General features: G+C 43.6%; 2 protein-coding genes across 9 annotated transcripts in view; both read left to right on the plus strand.

Moving 5' to 3' along the window:
• On the plus strand, positions 1 to 7,859 carry LOC133513790 (E3 ubiquitin ligase TRAF3IP2-like). Its single transcript, XM_061844875.1, has 8 exons — positions 1 to 245; positions 997 to 1,175; positions 2,028 to 2,116; positions 3,543 to 3,611; positions 4,234 to 4,338; positions 4,452 to 4,526; positions 4,600 to 4,684; positions 7,724 to 7,859. The coding sequence occupies exons 1-7, from the start codon at positions 22 to 24 to the stop codon at positions 4,672 to 4,674; spliced, it is 816 nt and encodes a 271-aa protein (XP_061700859.1). The 5' UTR covers positions 1 to 21; the 3' UTR covers positions 4,675 to 4,684; positions 7,724 to 7,859.
• si:ch211-266g18.10 (trichohyalin) overlaps positions 7,653 to 22,234 on the plus strand; it is a 23,280-nt gene continuing 8,698 nt past the window's right edge. For 5 of the 8 annotated variants that reach the window (XR_009798606.1, XR_009798605.1, XR_009798608.1 and 2 more), the window contains exons 1-15: positions 7,653 to 7,906; positions 7,989 to 8,072; positions 8,158 to 8,262; positions 8,344 to 8,499; positions 8,888 to 9,031; positions 9,831 to 9,974; positions 10,291 to 10,509; positions 11,734 to 11,778; positions 11,863 to 11,910; positions 11,976 to 12,002; positions 13,742 to 13,843; positions 14,704 to 17,040; positions 17,954 to 18,007; positions 18,121 to 18,252; positions 18,496 to 21,621. Coding sequence is in view for 1 of the 8 variants with exons in the window: in XM_061844873.1 (XP_061700857.1) it covers positions 7,669 to 7,906; positions 7,989 to 8,072; positions 8,158 to 8,262; positions 8,344 to 8,499; positions 8,888 to 9,031; positions 9,831 to 9,974; positions 10,291 to 10,509; positions 11,734 to 11,778; positions 11,863 to 11,910; positions 11,976 to 12,002; positions 13,742 to 13,843; positions 14,704 to 17,040; positions 17,954 to 18,007; positions 18,121 to 18,252; positions 18,496 to 21,621 (6,961 nt within the window). In the remaining 7 variants the exon portion in view is untranslated. The remainder of the gene's footprint in view (positions 7,907 to 7,988; positions 8,073 to 8,157; positions 8,263 to 8,343; positions 8,500 to 8,887; positions 9,032 to 9,830; positions 9,975 to 10,290; positions 10,510 to 11,733; positions 11,779 to 11,862; positions 11,911 to 11,975; positions 12,003 to 13,741; positions 13,844 to 14,703; positions 17,041 to 17,953; positions 18,008 to 18,120; positions 18,253 to 18,495; positions 21,622 to 22,234) is intronic. The other 3 variants (XR_009798607.1, XR_009798610.1, XR_009798611.1) reach the window with 3 other exon arrangements.

Genomic DNA, 22,234 nt, shown 5'->3' on the forward strand with positions numbered 1-22,234 from the left:
CCACGCAGGCACAGGGAGAACATGCAAACTCCACACAGGCGGGGCCGGGATTTGAAACCGGGTCCTCAGAACTGTGAGGCCAGCGCTTTATCAGCTGAGTCACCGGGCCGCCGCAACTATAGTATGAAAAGTGTAATCCACGCTGTATCCACAGACTTCCAGCCTGAAATGCGTCACGACTTGAGACGTCACGGCGCTCTGGGCTGCTATCAGCGAAGAAGTCCCGAGCTAGCATCGCAAAACTGGTAAAACTACCACAACAACCAAAAAACTGCTTTTTTTTGTGTGTGTGTTTCTGTACTCAAAGGGGGATTGTGGGGAGGTTGAGTGTTGAAACTGCTAGCAAGACTTGCGGGGGGTAGTGAAGTGAGGCTACATTCAAGTCTCGCTAACGAAAGGGCGCAAGCACGATTCTCAAACGTGGCCGTCGACGATGGGATGCTTCCGATACTAAACTAGCATCACCGCTGTAAGCTAGCTGCAGCTAGCCACAGCCGCTACATTGGCAGTACTTGTAATGCAGCGTTACTACATAAAAATATCGCAACTCACGCCTTGATACCTTGATTTTCATGCTGGCCCAAGGCTCGTCGCGCGTGTTTACCATTTTGGAACGGCACGCTGGGTGTACCGCCGCTACGAGGGCGCGTCCTTTGACGCGTGTGACACTTAATTGCAAAAAGTCGGTCGAACGTACACCTGCCGACGACTACGCGTTCCCTCGGCACGTAATCGATGCCTACCGGTAGCTTCACTGTACTCTACCATTCAAAGAAATAAAATAAAATAACACAGCACTTAAATATAGTTTACCATCCATCCACTTTCTTTGCCGCTTATCCTCACAAGCGTCGCGGGAGTGCAGGAGCCTATCCCAGCTGTCAACCGGCAGGAGGCGGGGCACACCTTGAACTGGTTGCCAGTAGAGACAAACAGCCGCACTCACAATCACACCTCCGGGCAATTTAGAGAGTCCAAATAATTTTTCATCGCCAGGCTACGAAGCCAGGTGTCGCCGAGCGTCTCGGTGAACGTGCCGCACTTCTTCGTGCCGCCCGAGGCGGTCGTGTCGGGAGCCGGCGGCGTGACGACGACACGGGCGGCGGCCTCCTCGCCGGACGCCCCGGGGTCCTCGCGCGCACTCCAGATACGCCGGCGCCTGCCGAAGGAGTCGAGTGAGTAGCGTGGCGGTTTGCCGCTCGTCGTCTGGCGTCGTGTCATTTTCCTGTCACGTTGGAATGTCGTCTTTGTTGCGTTCTCTTCGGTAAATCTTTCGCCGGGGCGGGGCCGGGCCGGACTGTTGAGTACGCTGGGAGTAAAACGGAAATGCTGTAAATTGTTCATCACGGAAAATAAACCTTCAACATGACGAGTGTGTTATTGTCCATTAACATGAAAATTGATGAGAAAAAAGAGGGAGAATTTTTTAATTCTTTAATATTTTTTTTTGTTGTCGTTAATTATTTGATAATAAATTTTTAATTCATAATAATTAACTTTTTAATTTCAAAGGCTACCAAAGCAAAGTGGCTTAGGTCAAAATCAAGTCACTTCCAGTGATTATCTCACTGTAGTCAATGTCCATCCATATAATTTCTTTTGCCGCTTATCCTCACAAGGGTCGCGGGGAGGGCCGGAGCCTATCCCGACCGCCAACGGGCAGGAGTCGGGGTACACCCTGAACCGGTTGTCAGTCAATCGCAGGGCACATAGAGACAAATTGCCGCACTCAGAATCACACCTATGGGCAATTTAGAGTGTCCAATTAATGCTGCATGTTTTTGGGATGTGGGAGGAAACCGGAGTACCCGGAGAAAACCCACACAGGCGCGGGGAGAACATGTAAACTTGACACAGGTGGGGTCGGGATTGAACCCCGGGTCCTCAGAACTGTGAGGCCAACGCTTTACCAGCTGCTCCACCGTGCCGCCTGGTAATAAATGTAATTCGTCAAAAAAAAAAATGAAAAAAAAAAACCATATGTATATATTTTCAAGCGGACATGTTCTGATGGATTTTCTGGTCAGGAAACATCTTCATCACCTACTCCTCGGACTCGTCCTGTGAGATGATCGCCCTCGTTGACTTCCTGTCCAAACATGGCTTCCAGCCTACTGTAAAGCAAGACTCTTTTTTTAATATATATATATATATATATATATATATATATATATAAAAGCGAATGTACTTTTTGTGTTTTTGTATGCAGTGGTGCCTTGATTTAGGAGTTCATTTTGTTCCTTGGGGGTGCTCGTATGTCAAATCATCTCTCCACATTCAAGTGAAGTGAAATCAGTGGAAATGTCGTTGATCTTTACTACCCCTCCGAATCTAAAAAAATCTTGAAATGTTTTGAATAAGGATAATTGCACTTTATCATACTTTCTAAAAAAAAAAAAAAAAAAAAGTGTTTGTGATAAACATCATGATATAGCATGTAAAGAAATAAATATTTTGTGCATCACGGTTAATTCATTGTGATTGTGCGGCGCCCCGGAGGGGAAAAGTGACGATTCCTCAGCAAGCTGCAGAAATATCGTCATTTCCGGCCCATAAGTTGCGACTTTTTTCCACACGCTTTCAACCCTGCGGTTTATGCGGCGATGCGGCTAATTTGTGCATTTTTTTCCAACGGCCGCAAAGGGGCACTCGAGCGGAGAAGGTCAGAGTGAGACAGGTGGAATATATGTGCCGAGGGAGTGGCTTTTACCGGTCCCGCCCTGTTAGGGCTAACGTGTTACTGTCGTTTCTCAGTAATTTTTTCCAGATGTGTTTTTTAACCGGCCCTGTTAGCGTGGTGTTAGCGCGGTGCTAGCATTAGCGTTAGCTCTAGCACAGTAGCGCTAGCATTAGCGGCGTTAAACTCTCTGTGTACCGTCTTTCTTTGTAAATATCTCTGCACTTGCAGCTTTTACACAGCTGCGGCATATGTATGTACCAAACGGTATTTCCTTTACAAATGTACTCGGTGAGGCTTGTAACCCGGTGCGCTCTGTAGGCTGGGAATTACGGTAGTCGATTTCCACATGGGGTAAAAAATATACGCCTTAAAGTATTGTCATATGTGGCTCCACCATTTTGTTCAAGTATCTGTTGCTTGTAGGGCTACAACACGGCAACACTCGCGCTATTCTTTCGCCCATTTAAGTCATTTTATGTTATTTGCTAGCATGAGGCTAAAATGACGTTACCAAAGCTAAAACAATATGGTTGTTATAGTTAGTGTAATTCTCTTTGGGTTTTAGGGTTAGGGTTAGTTTTTTTTTTAGTTTAATAACAAGTAACTTCACCGAGGAGTAGATTTTTTTTTAAAGAATTTTTCAAAGTGTTGCTCGTTACGTGAAGTGAGTTAAGTTTACTGTCACCATACAATGCTCAAAGTTATCTTTTTTTTTTTTTTTTTTTTTGCTAGCAAGTGAAAGCAAAAGAACAGTCTGAAAGATGGCTCGTATCTCGAAAAACTCATATGTCGGGACACTCGCATGTCAAGGGGCCACTGTATTATGTAATAACATTGTAATAATGCAATATCAACGGCACAGATGGACACGGTTGACAGGCCCTGTACAAACGCAGACGATACCACGTGGGAGCACGCTTTTATCACAGACGTAAGTTAACGGCACGCATTTTCTGAGTAATATCTTTGTTTCATATTAAACAAGTCAATATAAAACTCACTTTGACTGCTTGCTCGAATTAGCAGCTCATGCGGCGTATTGAACTTCAAATAATTAAACAATATTTAAACAAAAACTCTGTAGCAACACCTAATACAACAATACTCACAGGCATATATTCTTACGAGTCTATGAAAAACATGTTAGTGTTATCGCAACATTCTTCTTCCATTATTATTATTATTTTTTTTTTTTTTTAAATTACTGCAAATGTGTCGCTAGATGCATGCAGCGCGCAACACCGCCTCCAAGAGGCCCACTGCAGGAACAGCGGCTATGAGACTATAACATTTAACACAAATTGTTCTCTTTAGGTTAATCAGGATGACCCAAATTTTTTTCTGTCTGGTAAATGCTACATATTTATGCTGTATCTATTATTAGACATCATATTATTATTATTATTATTGTTGTTGTTGTTGTAATGGACATTTTTTTAAATGAACCACAGCGAAGAGAAAAAAAATACAAGTGTTAAATTATTTTTTAAAATTTCATACAAAATATTCCATGATGAAATCTACACTCTAATAATTGTTTATTTTCCTATCAGCCGTCAGCCCCCATCATCGTGGCTATCAGTCCGCGCTACAAGGCCGACGTCGAAGGCAGCACTGTGCACGCCCGCGGTTTGCACACGAAACACATTTACGCCATGGTAAGAGTGGGATAGGAAAAGTCCACACACCCAAGTTCAAATGTTTTGATAGCAACTGGAACCGCCTTTTAATGGAATGAGGACTGAATTGAGTGTTTTTAAAATTTCCTTAGATGCAGCATGAATTCATCCAACAGGGCAGCTTGAACTTCCGTTTCATCCCCGTGCTCGTCCTCGACGCCTCCCAGGTTACGTTCTTCTCCGCGTTGTTTGATCGACGCCCCCCGTTGACGTCTTTCTGTCACCGCGTTGGCCGTACAGGAGGACGTTCCGGCCTGGCTTCAGAACACGCGTGTCTACCGCGGGACACGGACGACCTGTTGCTGCGACTGCTGAGGGAGGAGAGGTTTGTTCTTCCTCCGGTGCCCGTGGAGCTCACCCTCATCATCACGCCTGTGGCTGCCGCGCCTTAATTTGCCGTCAAGACCATCAAGGAATGAATGGTGGCGGTTGTTCAGTCATCAGTCGTATTTAAAAAAATATATATATATACAAGATTTCAAAATAGTATTTCACAAATTCTGCTTGGGGAGAATATATACAGTATGCTGTCAGTGTACCCCTGTCATATTGGACTAAAAGTGTAGGCTACACCTCTTGGTGGCGGTGACATACTAGAATGAAAGTGCAACTTTTTCATAACCTCTTGATGGTGGCACATATTTAGAAAATGTGAGGTTTTTTTTTTCATTTTCCCCTTACCTTCTCCATATAGTGCACATGATTGACTTTTTGCCATTTTTTTCTGGTGGGGGTGTGTGCATTATTAATTACTGTACAGTAATTGCATAGTAAATCAATGTCTATGTTAGAGCTTTAACATCAAGAGAATTTACTAGCTGTGTTAGCTGTTAAAGTAGCTGGTCAGGAACAAACTCATGTATATCCATCCATCTATTTTCTGCGCCGCTTATCCTTATGAGGGTCACGGGAGTGCCGGAGCTAATCCCAGCTGTCATCGGGCAAGCTGCAGGGTACACCTTGAACTGGTTGCCAGCCAATCGCAGGGCACATCGAGACAAACACAATCACACCTCGGCGCAATTTAGAGTGTCCAATTAATGTCGCATGTTTTTGGGATGTGGGAGGAAACCAGAGTGCACGGAGAAAACCCACGCAAACATGCAAAGTCCACACAGGCGGGTCCAGGGTTGAACCCAGGTCCTCAGAACTGTGAGGCGAACGCTTCCACCGCTACAAACATTGTGTGAATAATTTTTTTTTGACTTGATCACCACCCCCCCATAATGTCTGTGCATGTGCCTGACCTTTTGATGTAGGTTTGTGCCTCACCCTGGGCACTCTTCCCCGTTAAGCCCCCCCACCTCCCCCACTTTTGCCCTCCAAAAAAGGTGAATGAGAGCAGCCGCGCTAAGAATAACCGTCCAGGGGGCTAAAGTTACCTCGACGCGTTGTACCCTGTGTGGGCATGTGTGCCCCCCCCCCGCCCCCCGCCCATCCGCCCCCACCCCGTTCCTCTCCGTCAATGCCTCCGCACTGGCAGCTCCACATTCACCCGTCAGCTGCACTTCTTGATGCTTTTTTTTTTTTCCCCTAGAATGTTTTTGTTGTCGTTTTTGAAACTTCAAAAGAAGAAGCGCTCAGCGATGGAATAACTGACTAAACTGGACTTTATTTTGTGGCAAAATCAAAAAGGATTCTTTGCCGGAAAAAAAGCGCTCAATATGGCTGACGGTAGGCTTGACTGGCATGACTCGGACGGGGGGGTCCGGCCTTCGGAGGCCTTAGAAAAGCGTTCAAATGGATTTGAAAATCTCTGCAAGAATCCTAATTGTCTACATGCAGTACTCAGACTCTTAGCTAGATTCACTTTTTATTTTTATTGAATCGAAATTGGGAAATCCTTCTCGGAAACTACATTTTAGTTGCGTAACTAGTTTTAGCCTGCTGTTACCAAAACAGCAACAACAACAAAATTACTTACTTTAAAATATTTGTTTCAAGTTGTATGAAAATGTCCAACTATGACTAAGACAATCACGCTATTAGGCTAATTGCTAATTGCCTAATAGCATCATGCCGTTTCTATTAAACTGAGACCAAAATCAATAGAAAATATCAATTTATTTGCTGAAAATTGTTTTCTCAAAATCTTCAAATTTGATTGAAGGCATCGTGCTATTTATTGGAATTTATTTGAATTATTATTCCTTGTTTACTTGATTGAAACATGCCATTTGGATGATTGGGTTTTATTGAAATTCAGTACTCGAACATTTGTGTTCTGTTTCTTTCCAAATTGTAGCATTTGTTCATTTTCATACAATATGGAGCATTCTCATTTAATATGCACGACAATTTTGATGTGCTCCCTCTGCTGGTGTTCACAATACTTGAATAATAAAACGAGGCGGTTACTTGAAAATCATGTTTTTGAGATTGCTTTTCACACATTATTCGAAGCGAGATTGAGAAAAAAAAATAGAAAGAAATGGATCTTTTCGACAAATAAAAGAATGAATGCTGCTCATTATATATACTTTGAGCTGAAAGGGAAAAGAAAAATCAAACAAGGTGTGACGTTTATTATTACTCTGTGTCTTATTTTAGTGATATTCTTGCATGTAACCGTGACAGAAAGTGTTGCCGCGTCTCCCGGGCGAGTGTGTTTAAAGCGCTGTTGCTATAAATACAAGCTATCACATATCGCGAGCATTAGCAAGAGGCCCTGTAGCAGCATGACGCATACGTGTTTTTATTTATAATCCTTTCTATCAGTTTTGTATACGGGAAAGAAAGTGAGCAACCAACGAAATAAATGTAACGAGCCTCCAAGCCACAGTGCGGCGAAGGAGTTGGCCCGTGAATGCAGTAGTTGCAAACTTGGTGTGAAACAGCGGCGCTTAGTGGCCATCAAGAGTAGTGCGGCTTTTTTCCGGCATTTTCTTGCGAATTTTTAATGTTCAAAAACTGAAAATTGACTTTAAAAAAAAGTACCGTTGCTTTTTTTTAAGTTTGTTTTGAATATTTAGAAACGGGAAAAATTGACTTAAAATAAACATAAATAATAATTCTAGTCAAATGACAAAAAAATAGAAATCAGCTGTAAAAATTAATGAATCAGTTATTAACGATAGTAGTGCATTTTATTTATTTTTGTGTTTTTGGCACTGTACAAGAGACGTGACATTTATGTTAATTTGTCATGATTTTTTTTTATTAAAGTAAATAACAGATACATTTAGCCACATTTACCCCCCCCCCATATATATATATATATATATATATATATATATTTTTTTTTTTTTTTTTAATTTATTATATTTATTGTTTTTTTTTTTTTTTTCCGATGAAGTACTAACAAACTGTATGTGGAAATGTGGCTTTAACAGAAACAATTGTTGCTTTTTCCACCCGCATCAAGGGGCCCAAACCGCCAGTGGGCCCCCCCCAGGAGCAGCATGTGGCTCGGTCCGATCCAGAGCCACGGCGGTGCTGAACAAGCTTCGAGTGTCTGTGGAGCTGCTGGTCGCCCTGGCCGCCCTCCTGTGCTGGCTGACGGTGGGCGTGGTCATGTTCGACTTTGTGGAGTACAAGGCAGTACCAGGTCGGGTATCGAGAAACTTCCTTGTGTGCTTTAAGACATTGAAATACATTTTTAATGAAGTACAAACTCGATCCGGTACCAGACGTCCAGCACATCATGTCCGACCCGGTCCAAGCCGCGTACGACGCCGCGGAGGAAGTCTCCAATCTCGTCAGCAAGTTCCAAGGTGACCTATTAGCTTAGAATTAGCGTTAGCATCATTATCTACCAAGCTAGTAACTTCTTTTTTTTTAATTGCGACTCCTTCCCAGAATGCGCGCCTGACTTGAGCGACCCCGTGTCCGCGGCCACGTACGCGCTGGATGAAATCGTCCACGCCAAAGACGGATTCGTACGCTATTTCTCCGACGACGATGGTACGCGCTCACAAATTTTTGACGATACGCCGAAATCTTCTCAAACGTCGCTCACCTGTGCGATCGTCCTCCCGAATCCAGACAACTTCTACCTGAGCTACGTGGATCCGGTGGTGTTGGGCAGACGACTTTTCCATTCTGTCAACGACCGTGTGTGCGGGGCGGCGGCGTCCCTCAGGGACGCGCTCTGCGCCGCTGTGGACGCCGTGCTGCACTCGATAGCGCAAATTAGCGAAGGTTGGTCAGCTATGTTTTACCAACTAGATGCGATGCAGTATTTCGAATATATCTGGGGATTGTTATGATATGCTGTGATGTCACTTTAATTTTAAAATGTTGTTTTTACGGCAATATGCTATTAAGCAGGGCGGCACGGTGGATCAGCTGGAAAGTGTTGGCCTCAGAGTTCTGAGCTCCAGGGTTCAATCCCGGGCCCACTTTTTTTTTTTTTTTTTTTACATCCTTCAAGTAAACACTTAAATAATTGCTCTCATTCGTAGCCCGTTTCCTAACCAAAACAGCAGAACATACCGGAGCACGTTTCTCGATTTGCGAGGAGCTTCCCGATGCGGTATTGAATCCGGTCTCGCCGGATGTTCGAGTGACTCCTTGCCGTCGTGTTCAGGTGCAACGGACTTGAGGTTCCTGGATCCGGTCCCGTGGTGCAGAGGTGTGTTCTCCTGCGCCGATGACTTTGTTTGCGGCCTGCTGGGCTCCATTCAGCAGCTCCTCTGTGGCGTCTTGGACTCTGCTCTGGCTCTACTTAAAGGTATTGCTTCCTCTTTTTTTAAAAAAATTAAAGGAGAGTTTGCATCGGCGCCATCTCGTACTTTTAATTTCATTTTTAAGAAACAACCGTGCCCGAGGAAAAACAACCAATCAGAGAGAGGAAAAAGTTACCAGTGTGTGGCAATCATTTGTTGTGCGCTCACACCCCGTTTTGCGGCACACTCTCACAGCTCTGTGCTGACCTGCTCCCTTGGGCTTCAGGAGCTTTGTTGTAATATCCAAAAAAAATGCCCATGGCTCATTTGCTCACAACTCCATAAGAGGAAAAAACTGTTTGACGTTTATCTGCGCTTTTTGATGAGGTGATCGCGCACCCCCCCCCCCAAAATTTAAATACAAACCGAAAACATTTAGCATTATAGTGTAGTAACGTCACAAATTAGTCAGGTTAGCGCTCAATCTATTCTTAAATATATATCCATCCTTACATTTTCTTTGCCGCCTATCCTCACGAGGGTCGGCGGGGTACACCGCAAACTGGTTGCCAGCCCATCGCAAGGCACATCGAGACAAACAAGTCACACCGAGGGGCAATTTAGAGTGTCCAATTAATGTTGGATGTTTTTTGGGATGTGGAAAGAAACCGGAGAGCCCCCATGCAGACTCCACAGAGGCGGGGCCGGGATCGAACCCGGGTCCTCAGAACTGTGAGGCCAATAAGATGACTATGCACGCTTGATGAATCATGTTCATGCACGTCATCAGTGCTGAGTTTCTATCCTAATTTTGCTCGTTTTAAAACTCTGTCGTGTCCCCCCCCCCCCTTTTTTTTTTTTCAGGAAGTGTCGTCGTCAAATATTTGGACCCCGTGGCGTTCGGCAGGAACGTCGTCAGCGTCGCAAACGACACCGTCAATAAAATATCAGGCGGCCTGCGGGACGTGACGGCGGCCACCACAGACGGCGTCGTTCATATGCTCAACGGTACGTTATTATCGCAAATTAAATCAGTTTGCAAATTAAAGGCAATTGTAGGAGCTTGGGAATTCCATGATATTGATATTGATCACCATATTTTGTTGATAACAACAACCTAGCCGTTGTGTGAGTGGTACCTTGATTTACAGTTAATTTGTAAAAAAGTTGTACCAAATAATTCTGGTGCAAAAAAGTGACGACTCGTCGCTACTCACGTTGTCATCGACGCAGACGGAAAAAATGAACAACTTATTAAACACGTTACACTTTTGTCTTTCCACGTTGACCGGTCACTCCTCACTTCTGACCCGTCCCAACTCAGACATCCGGGAACTGGTCTCCTTCAGCCCCTCGGCCGCCCTGAACAGAACCGGCGAAATCGTCGCGGCGCAGTACCACATCCTCGTGGGCGCCGTCCGCGGGGCCTTCCCCGACGTGACCTTCGACCCCGCCAAAGCCGTGGAGGCCGTCGTCCTGGGACTGACGGACAAGAAGGATTTGTTCGTGGCCTACATGTCCGCCTTGATTGCGGGCGATCGAGGTAGAGACGGCGGGTTCGCGGCACTGGGCGCGCCAAAACGAAGGAGACGTTCCTAATATTTCGGTTAGCGTTGATGAATAATTATGTTAACGTTAATGAATATATTGTTAAATGAATACCATCAAAAGGGAGCAATATTATCTACCCAATGGCAAAATTACAAGTCTTGTTTTACACCAGGGGTGGGCAATTTTTTTATTTATTTTTTATTTTTTTTGCTCTAGGCCCACATTTTATTTTTAAAAGGGGCAGCTGACTTGTAGATAAAAAAAAATAATAACAATGACTCGTGAAATTGTATGCTGTATATGTTTTGTGTATATCTCTATATATTATTAAAATTATACATTATTTACATTTGTACACATTTTAATTTTGTACAATAATCAAATTAAAAATAAAAATAGTGTTAGATGTATATAAAAAATGTTATTTTATAGCCTCAAAATATGTATGTAAAATATGTAAAATTGTTGAACAATCAAACCACTTTTCATGACACAAATGTCAGCTGTTCAAGTAAAATTTCGTTTTTTCTCAAATTTTCATTATTTACAATTCCTCGGTGACATGACAAAAAAAAAAACAAGTGGGTAAATTTTAATCAATCCATCGGTTATGAAAAAAGTTAATTAAGGCCACAAATATGACATGGAATCTTGATCACGTACAAGCAGTTGTTTGTCAAATGTTTTACACACAAAAAAAAAAAAATCATGATCGACACCAGAGGTGTGAAACTCAAGGCCCCGGGCCAGATCTGGCCTGCCGCTCGATTTTATGTGGCCCCCGAAGGCAAGTCATGTCTATCAACGCCCATGATTGATCATCTGTGAAAAAAATTTCAAATTGTCATATCATAAATTATAAACTGGAGATACTGCAAGCATTTTTGTGTTACCAAACATGAACGACAGTTGAAAAAGCCATTACGCTTGATTTCTGATTCCAAAACTAGTTCGTAAATTTCATGTGTAAATATGATGAGGCGAAAGATTTTCATGGATTCACAGTTATAACGACCCTCTGAGGGAAATCATAACTACAAAAACGAGTTTGACACCTCTGATCTAAGCATAATTTGAACCATTAATTAAGCGATTCCGTCACCTACCACTAGAGGGAGTCCGCATACCACAAGTGCTCCTTATACTACACTTTGACAATCACTGCATGACTGCGTATCAGTTCCCGTGCAATGATTGACATGTATCTTTATTTTAGCTGAACCTGTCACTACACCGCCTGAGGATGTCATCCCCGGAAAAGGTTTTTCTTAAAAAAAAAATTCAAAAATCCTTTCATTTCACCCAAATAACAAAAATGAACTTTTTGTTGTTTCTCTTCGTTTAGATGAAAGCGCGACGCCTCACGTAGAAAGACAAATGGTGAGACGCAAAGGTAAGAGATTTTTTTTCCCGGCACGCATGCGTCTTATACTTTACTAACTCGTCTTTAAAATGCAGGTGAATTTCTGCCGCCATTCGTCAAAGGTAAGACCATGTTTTTGTTTTTGTTTTTTTCTGTGGGGGAGGCAATACATCCTATTTTTATTGTTTCAGTGAAACCTCCAAAGTAGAATTTAAAAAAAAATAATAATTTCCTCCCGAATATGAAATCCATCCATCCATTTTCTTTTACGCTCATCCTCACGAGGGTCGTGGGACACAGGCGAGACCGGGATTTAACCCGGGACCTCAGAACTGTGAGGGCAACGCTTTACCAGCTGAGCCTCTGTGTTGGCCTATTTTATTTTATTTTATTTTATTTGTTTATTTTAATTGTATTTATTTATTTATTCAACATTAAAAAAAAAAAACATGGAAGCATTGTTAATAATCCGCCATAGTCTTGGCAGCGCGGTTCTTAGTGTTGTGCTTGTCTGCCCCACGGTTGTGAGGTTCGGGTTTGAATCCGGGCAATGGCCATCCTGTGTGGTACGTTCGCTGGAGGAAACAAAAAAATGTGTTCTGCGGAAAACCCACAGATGGATATTTTTCAGATTTTCAACTTTGGAGGTTCTTCTGTTTTTAATGCATCCAAAGAATGCTTAGATTAATTTTTATTATTGTTGAATAGGGTTACATTCAAACTCAGTTCAGCAAACTGAACTAAGGACGCCTCGTAACGTCATTTCCGGCCTATACGCTTACAACCCTGCGGTTTATACGGTGGTGCGGCTAATTTGTGCATTTTTCTTAACGGCCGCAACGGGGCATTCGAGCGGGAAAGGTAAGAGTGAGACCGGTGGAATATATGTGCCGAGAAAGTGACTTTTACCGGTCCAGCCCTGTTAGCGCTGCGATAGTGTGTTACTGCCGTGTCTCCGTGATTTTTACCGGTATGTTTTTTTTTTAACCGGCCCTATCAGCGCGGCGGTCTTAGCATTAGCGCGACGGTGCTAGCGTTAGCGCGGCGCTAGCATTAGCGTGATGGAGCTAGCGTTAGCATTAGGGTGGTGGTGCTTGCATTAAACACTCTGTGTACCGTCTTTCTTTGTAAATATCTCGTGTTTCAATGTGGGCACTTGCGGCTTTTACACGGCTGCGGCGTATTTGTGTACCAAATGGTATTTCCTTTACAAATAACCAGGTGCGCTCTATAGGCCGGGAATTATGGTAGATTATATCTCTCCCTTCTCCCCCCCCAAAAAAAAACACTGCATGATGTCTTTTGATAATCACAAATAACAGCATGAACATAGGAACAAATATGCACCATAATTATATTAACTCTCACAAAAGTGAGTACCCCCCCTCACAGTTTTGCGACAACACACAGCAGTCAGTGTACAGCTTGTGTAATACTGTCAATTTCATTCATTTAACACACCACCGTTATCGTCTAAACGGGTGGCAACAAAAGTGAGCACACCCCTATGTGAAACGGTCCAAATTGGTTCCCAATGGATCATTTTCCCTCCCCTTCAAGGTTTCAAGCGCTCAATGTGGTTCATGCTTGTCACACTTGTTTTCTTGTGTACTCCTGGAAGTGATGTACTGCGTGGCCCGAGCATCTGCTGTACAACTGCTTGCCTCCATCGCGCTTGTTTGTACCGCATTGCATTGTACCGCCGCAACCGTTATTCCACGTGGCACCGATGTCAGCGCGTTGACGTGTGTGATAAACACGCGGTCGCGTGTCTCATTCCACATCACCCCCCCCCCCCCCCCGCCCGAGAACGTGTGGACTGTGCGTGATGAACGGTGAACATTACGAGCTGGTCGTGCAGTTGCAGAGGTGACGCCGATGATGATGATGATGATGACGAAGACGACGACGCACGGCCCGAAAAACCGGCGGCCAGACATTAAAGCGTCAGAAAAAGACGAGGGTATTCATGTTTTCATCACATTTACACTGCACCCTCAAAGCATTCACGTCCACGTTTTCAACATTTTACGTTACAGCCTCATTCCCAAATTTAATGCATTCTTTCATCCATCCATCCATCTGTAAATCATTCACTCACATTGACATCATTCATCCATCCATCCATCCATCGGTAAATCATTCACTCACATTGACATCATCCATCCATCCATCCATCCATCTGTAAATCATTCACTCACATTGACATCATCCATTCATTCATTCATCCATCCATCCATCCATCTGTAAATCATTCACTCACATTGACATCATCCATCCATCCATCCATCCATCTGTAAATCATTCACTCACATTGACATCATCCATTCATCCATCATCCATCTGTAAATGATTCAGTCACATTGACTTCATCCATCATCCATCTGTAAATCATTCACTCACATTGACATCCATCTATCCATAAATTATTCACTCACATTGACATCATCCATCCATCCATCCATCTGTAAATCATTCACTCACAGTGACATCATCCATCCATCCATCCATCCATCCATCCATCCATCTGTAAATCATTCACTCACATTGACATCCATCCATCCATCCATCCATGAGTCTAACTGGCAACCAGTTCAGGGTGTACCCCGCCTCCTGCCCAATGGCCGCTGCGATAGGCTCGAGCACCCCCGCGACCCTTGTGAGGATAAGCGGCTCAGAAAATGGGATGGATGGATTTAGTTTGGAATAAAGCTGAGACAGCAAAATGGGGAAAACGTGAAGCGCCGCGAATGCTTTCCGGGTGCGCTGCAGAAGATACTGATGACGACAAGAGTTTGAAATGTGTCGCTGTCGCATCACTAGAAGAACGCGTCCGCCTTGAGGCATCGCTCGGCGTCCAAGAGGAGGAGGAGGAGGATGATGAAGACGAATGGCAGCTGCGTGTAAATAAGGAGGACCGAGAGGAGGAGAACATGGGAGGTGTGTCCGAGGAGGTGGATGAAGAAGAAGAAGTATTGGAGAAGGAGGAGGAAGTGGAGGAGGAGACCAAAGGTCCAGAAGAACTGTTCCGTTGGGAGGAGGAAGAGGACAACAAGATGACAATAAATGAGGAGGAGGAGGGCACAATAACTGATGAGGACGAGGAGGCGGAGGAAGATAAGGAAACACCGGCCACAGACGAGCGTTATGACGAGGGGGAAATCATTTCTGGTGATGAGGTTGAAGATGAGGAGACAGCAACTATAGACGGTCACGACAAGGTGGAGGAGACCAAAGTTGTTGATGAGGCGGAAGAGGAGGCGACAATAACTGAAGATGAGGAGGAGGAGGGGGAGGAGGAAGACGAGACACCAATCGTAGGTGACCAGGACGAGGAACAGAACAAAGAAGAGACCGCAACAATATTAGATGAGGAGACTGCAACTATGGACCATCACGACAAGGACGGGGAGGAGGAGACCAAAATTGTTGATGAGGAGGAAGAGGAGGCGACAATAACTGAAGTTGAGGAGGAAGAGGAAGAGGAGAGACCAACCGTAGGTGACCAGGACGAAGAACTGAACAAAGAAGAGACTACAACAATATTAGATGAGGAGGAAGATGAGGAGAAAACAACAGATGATGTTGATGAAGAGGAGAAAACAACTGTTGAGGAGGAGGAAGAGGAGGCGACAATAACTGAAGATGAGGAGGAGGAGGAGGAGGAGGACGAGACACCAATCGTAGGTGACCAGGACGAGGAACAGAACAAAGAAGAGACCGCAACAGTATTAGATGAGGAGACTGCAACTATGGACCATCACGACAAGGACGGGGAGGAGGAGACCAAAATTGTTGATGAGGAGGAAGAGGAGGCGACAATAACTGAAGTTGAGGAGGAAGAGGAAGAGGAGAGACCAACCGTAGGTGACCAGGACGAAGAACTGAACAAAGAAGAGACTACAACAATATTAGATGAGGAGGAAGATGAGGAGAAAACAACAGATGATGTTGATGAAGAGGAGAAAACAACTGTTGAGGAGGAGGAAGAGGAGGCGACAATAACTGAAGATGAGGAGGAGGAGGAGGAGGAGGACGAGACACCAATCGTAGGTGACCAGGACGAGGAACAGAACAAAGAAGAGACCGCAACAATATTAGATGAGGAGACTGCAACTATGGACCATCACGACAAGGACGGGGAGGAGGAGACCAAAATTGTTGATGAGGAGGAAGAGGAGGCGACAATAACTGAAGTTGAGGAGGAAGAGGAAGAGGAGAGACCAACCGTAGGTGACCAGGACGAAGAACTGAACAAAGAAGAGACTACAACAATATTAGATGAGGAGGAAGATGAGGAGAAAACAACAGATGATGTTGATGAAGAGGAGAAAACAACTGTTGAGGAGGAGGAAGAGGAGGCGACAATAACTGAAGATGAGGAGGAGGAGGAGGAGGAGGAGGACGAGACACCAATCGTAGGTGACCAGGACGAGGAACAGAACAAAGAAGAGACCGCAATAATATTAGATGAGGAGACTGCAACTATGGACCATCACGACAAGGACGGGGAGGAGGAGACCAAAATTGTTGATGAGGAGGAAGAGGAGGCGACAATAACTGAAGATGAAGAGGAAGAGGAGAGACCAACCGTAGGTGACCAGGACGAAGAACTGAACAAAGAAGAGACTACAACAATATTAGATGAGGATGAAGATGATGAGAAAACAACCTCAGCTGATGAAGAAGAGGAGGCAGGAGTCGATGATCATGACGATGACGAGGAGGAGGAGATCACAACAACAGATGAGGGAGGTGATGGGATAACAGCTGCAGATGAGGATGGGCAGGAGGAGAAAACAACTGAAAATGAGGAGCAGGAGGAAGAAAAAGCTGCCGTTGATGAAGATGAGGAGGAGGAGGAGGTGACCCAAGAGAAGACGACAACACGAGACGGCGATGAGGATGAAACCACTTTAGGCGACGAGTCTGAAGATGAGAAGACCACGACCGTCGCCGCCGAGGAGGAGGAAGAGGAGGAGGCACCGACTTTGGAGGAGGACGCCGAGAGTGAACCTCTCGAGCGTGACGCTGATGACGGGGAGCACCTTCATCGTGATGAGGAAGACGATTCGCATGACGACCAAGGGAAGCTTCCTGTTCCTGTTCCTGCGCCGGGACGCGCGAGCGTTCACAAACATCCCGGCAAAAACCGCGCAGGTACAAAACAGTCATTTTTCCTTTCCATCTTTGCACATTTTTTTTTTTCATGACGTGATCATGAAAAAAACGTTCTCGTGTGGTCGACGTGATGATTGTCGAGGAAAGTCGCAATTTGGTTGCTGTTGTGACTTTGGGCTTGTCCACTAGGGGTCGCCAAAGCGACTCACCTGCATGATTTGTCTGGCATGTTTGTCTTTACTTCTTGACGCTACGAGTTGTCGTACGCTCAATTTTGTTTTGTTTCTTCTTTATTATGGTGGCGGTCAACTCAACTCATTTCAAACCATGCTGGAATCTTGCAGATAGTCTCCCCCCCCCCACCCATCCCCCCCCCCAAAAAAAAATGTCTTCAAGTTGTTTATTTCCACTCCAAGTTCAGGTTTATCGTCAAACTAAGCATAATACAAACACTCGATAGCTCCAGCTTCGGCTAACTTGTCTGTTTACCTTGATGCTAACGCTGACTGCAAAGCGCCATATGCGAGCTAACAGGTAGCATTCGTGCCGTGGTGTTATAACAATTTAACAATAACTATTTGATTAAAACAACAATATTCATAGGCATATATTTTTATCCTCTGTGAAGAACAATAAATATTAATGGGTCTTGTTGCTGGGCGAGGTGCGCATCCCACAAGGAGCAGCACAAAGTCCACTGAATTGATGCAAAAAAAAAAGAAGTAATGTTTACATGCTATTTAACTGTTACTGTGCTTTGAGAAAGTACATTATATATTTTGTAATTATATAAATTATTTCTTAAAGAGTTTTTTTTTTTCATATCTTTTCCCTCATTTTTTTTTGTGGTGTTTGGAATAAAAGTAAAGGTATGTCACTTCTCAAATGGATCCATATTACAAGGTCAGTGTGAATATGATGTGTGTGTGTTTGTGTATCATCTATATTTCAGTTGCCAAAGAAGCAACGAAAAGAGATCAAGCACATAGAGACGTTGTACTTAAAGGTAATATTGTGATGGCCTTTGTATGTATTTTAATATCCAAGCTTCTATTCAATACACAAGTTTTTTTTTAATTACTCGTGGATATTTGTTACCTTATACTGACACTTTAAAAGAAACAACTGAAGAAGAGAAAACAGACGTCACGCACGAGGAATCGGTTGAGAACAAAACCACCGGGGAAAAACCAACGGAGAAGCTCAAAGCCATCGTGAAACTCCTTAGAAAAAAGACTAAAAAATTGAAAGGTAGTGAACTCTTCGTATAAATATCCTGTAAAAGCAGAACTTCACATACTTAGTACATCTGTAAATCCTGGGATTTTATTATCAATTGTGCTACTGTTTCACCTTTAAACCTTGTCTTATATCGACTGTACATACGGATGATTTTAAGTGTCTTTGACAATGTGAAGAAAGTTGTCCAGAACTAAGATTGGTCCACGTAATTAAATTTCACATACGTGCTCACCATATGCCTCTCACTTTTAGAAGAACCCCTGAGGACGAAATCAATAAAGGAGGCAAAAGTCGAGGCAAACGCCACCAAAGACAAAGTGAAACCCAAGAAGCCATCGGCGGTAAGCGTTTCCACAGTTAAAATGGCAGAAATGGCTAAGCAGGATGAGAAAAGTGTGAGGAAACATGCCAAAGAAGAGAAGGAACACCTTACTGAGAAGCTAACAAAGGAATCGCCAAAAGAAGAATTAAAAAACATGACATTACACAGGAAGTTGATCCTCAAAACACTCAAAGAAGTCAAAGTACCTTTTAGAAAAGACAAAGAGGTGAAGAGAACTCAAAAAGAAGAGAAAGAGGTCAAAGAACCTTTTAAGAAAGCAAAGAAACCTCTGAAAGAAGAGAAGGAGGTCAAAGAAACTATCAAGGTCGTCAAGAAACCTCAGAAAGAAGAGAGAGAAGAAAAAGCTGAAAAGGAGGTAAAGGAAACTTCTAAAGAAGACAAGAAACTTCAGAAAGAAGAGAAGGAGGCCACTGAAACTACAAAGGTCATTAGAAAACTTCACAAAGAAGAGAAAGAAGTCAAAGAACCTCCAAAGGAAATCAAGAAACCTCCAAAGGAGCACGTGGAGGCCAAAGCACAATCTAGAAAAGAGAAGGAAGTCGGGGAAAAACCGAAAGAAGAGAAACCGGTCAAAGAAACATTGAAGGAAGCCAAGAAACCAGCAAAAGAAGTTAAAGAACCAGCAAAAAAAGAGAAGGCAGTCAAAAAACCCCTGAAAGCAGAGAAAGACATCAAAGAACCTTCTAGATTAGAGAGGGAAGTCGTGAAACCTCAGAAAGAAGATATGGAGGTCAAAGAAATTTCAAAGGAAGTGAAGGAGACTCAGAGAGAAGAAAATGAGGTCAAAGAACCTTCTCAGGAAGCCAAGAAACCTCTGGAAAAGGAAAGAGAAGACAAAGAGCTTTCTAAGGAAGACAAGAAGCTTCAAAAACAAGAAAAAGAAAGAAAAGAACATAAAATGAAAACCAAAAAGCTTCCAAAAGAAGTGAAAGAGCCATCTAAAAAAGAGAAGGCAGTCAAAACACCTCATAAAAGAGAGAAAGAGGTCAGAGAACCTTTTAGAGAAGAAAAGGACGTCAAGGAAAATCAGAAAGAAGATATAGGGGTCAAAGAAACTTCAAAGGAAGTCAAAGAGCCTCAGCAAAAAGACAAAAAGGTCAAAAAACCTTCTAAGGAAGCCAAGAAACTACTTTCAGAAGAGAAAGAAACCAAAGAACTTTCTGAAGAAGCCAAGAAACCCCCAAAAGAATTCAAAGAACCTTCAAGAATACAGACAGAAGTTGAGAAACCACCAAAAGAAGCCAAAGAACCTCAGAAAGATTCCAAGAAACACTTACAAGAAGAAAAAGAAATGATAGAACTATCAAAGGAAGATGGGAAACTTCCCAAAGAACTCAAAGAAGTTTCTAGTACAGACGAGGAAGTCAGGAAACCTAAGATAGAAGAAAAAGTCAAAGAATCTACCAAGGATGAGAGGAAAGTAAAGGTTAAAAAAGATACGAGTGAGGACCACAAAACTCCCAAAGATCAAAAGACTGTGGAACCACTCAAAGAAGAACCTGAACCACCACCCACGGAGAAACCACACAGAAAACTAAGAACCATCAGTGCATTACTCAGAGAAATACCAGAGAAACCGCTGAGAGAAGGCAAAGAAGAGAAGAGCCGTCCCCAAGTTGACAAAGCTCACAAAGAGGACAAAGCCATACAGGAACATCCCAAAGAGGTTAGGAAACCTCTCAAGGAAGAGAAAGAAGTCAAGAAACCCGTCAAAGCCGACACACGAACAAATACATCTTCTGTGGACCGAAAAAAACCTGAGAAACCACATGAAGACAAGTCAGCAGTCAAGAAATCTCACGGGGATGCTGTCGACGTCAGAGGACATCTCAAAGACAAGAGAAGATTTTTCAAAGTCCAGAAAGAGGACACGGAAGCAAAGAATGCTACCAAGGAGGAGATTCAAGGAAAGAAACCTCGTGAAAAATTGGTGATCTTCAGGAGAACGTCCAAAGACCATGTGGAGGTTCTGGAGAAACCACACAAAGAATGCATTAACAAAACAGAAGAAGTCAAGAAGGCCCCCCAAGAGAAAAAGGAAGCCAGGAAACATCTTACAGAAGAGCAAGAGAAACAAAAGGTTGAGGTTACCAAGGTTACCACTCTGGAAAAAGAAAAGAAGAAGCCACATGAAGCACCTGAAATCAGGAAACCGGATAAGGACATCCAGAGCTCTCTAAGAAAACAGACAAAGCTCCTGAAATCAACCGCAGTGGAGGAAGGTCTCAAGAAACCATCCCAAGAACTCCACGAGGAAGGAAAGGAGAAGAAGACCCACACCAAGGTAGAGAAGATACCACATGAAGAACAAACCAGAAGATCTTTGCGAGACGAGCAAGACATCACAGTATCTCTCAAAAAAGAGAGAAAGCTCTTGAAACCCAGCGAGGAAGAAAAAGATCTCCCGAAATCTTCTGAACAAGTCCCGGAGACAAGTAAACCCTTTCAAGTGAAAGAAGAGAAGAAACATCCTAAAGAGGAGGACAAGGTACCACATGAAGAAGACACCAGGAGATCTTTCAGGGAGGAGATGGAAGTCAAAAAATCTATCAGAAGACAGACGAGGGTCCACCCACCGACCACAGTAGGGAAGGAACCCCAGAAAACACCCCAAGAAGTCCCTGAGGAGAGTAAACCCTCTGAGGTGAAAGAGGAGAAGACTCTGCACAAAGAACCTCGTGACAGAGTGGATCAAGACAAGAAACCTTACAGGAAAGAAACAATAATCAAGGTGGCGGATGAAACCAAAGAAAAGAAATTATGGGAGGAGCTTCCGCTAACGAAGAGCGAAAAGAAACTGACGAAACCTCCTGAGAAGGACAAAGAAGAACATGAAGACATCGTTTCCAAAGAAGTCAAGAAGCCCTCAAGAGAACCCTCGAAAGAGCTTTCAAAAGAATCCAAGAAGGAACCACAGAAGTTGTCTGAGGTCCTCTCGAAAGGGGTCAAAGACACGACGATGACCACGGGTGACACCTCCAAAGTGGACAAACAAGTCAAGAAGACTCCCAAAGAAAAACCCGCACAGAAAACAGGTAACTGAGACATTTTTCAACTTTTTGCCGTTGGGGACGCATTGGAAAACATTGCGACGACATCAAAACCAATAAGTTTTTGGATTTTGGTTTTCGGTTTTTGCGATACGAGCTGAACTTTGCCTCCACGTTGACTAGATGATCAAATCATGGCTAACGCAAGAAGAAACTCAAAGAAAACATCCTGCTTTGCATGACTTGTGTATTTATTTATTCATTTATTCATGTGTTTATTCATCTTTTGCTATTATCGAAGCCCCAAAAGTTCCATAAGGTGACAGACGCACCAGAACCTACAAAGAAAGCTATATATGTTAGCTTTTCAATTTTTAATTTTGCATGGCGACCGGTTCAGCTGGGATAGGCTCCAGCACTCCCGTGACCCTCGTGAGGATAAGCAGCTCAGAAAATGGATGGATGCACGCTGTCAAGTTAAAATGGTCGGACGCTACATCAGAGTGTGTTCTCATGCTGACGCCCTAACAAGACCAAACAATTTCCAGCCCCGCCCCCAAAAAAACAATTTCAGTTCCTGAAATGGCGACGCCCGAGGATCGAAGAAATTTGACATTTCCTGTCAGTGATTTTTCGACTCCTGTTTTGTGTTTCTTGA

The sequence above is a fragment of the Syngnathoides biaculeatus genome, chromosome 15 (genome assembly GCF_019802595.1).
Source record: "Syngnathoides biaculeatus isolate LvHL_M chromosome 15, ASM1980259v1, whole genome shotgun sequence".
Taxonomy (NCBI): Eukaryota; Metazoa; Chordata; class Actinopteri; order Syngnathiformes; family Syngnathidae; genus Syngnathoides; species Syngnathoides biaculeatus.

What these genes read in the sequence shown, in the direction of transcription:
- LOC133513790 (XM_061844875.1), top strand. Translation starts at nt 22, where the DNA reads ATGCAAACTCCACACAGGCGGGGCCGGGATTTGAAACCGGGTCCTCAG. An exon ending in GCGCCTGCCGAAGGAGTCGA is followed by an intron (nt 1,176 to 2,027) that starts GTGAGTAGCGTG and finishes TTTTCTGGTCAG; the next exon opens with GAAACATCTTCATCACCTAC. An exon ending in AACATGGCTTCCAGCCTACT is followed by an intron (nt 2,117 to 3,542) that starts GTAAAGCAAGAC and finishes TCAACGGCACAG; the next exon opens with ATGGACACGGTTGACAGGCC.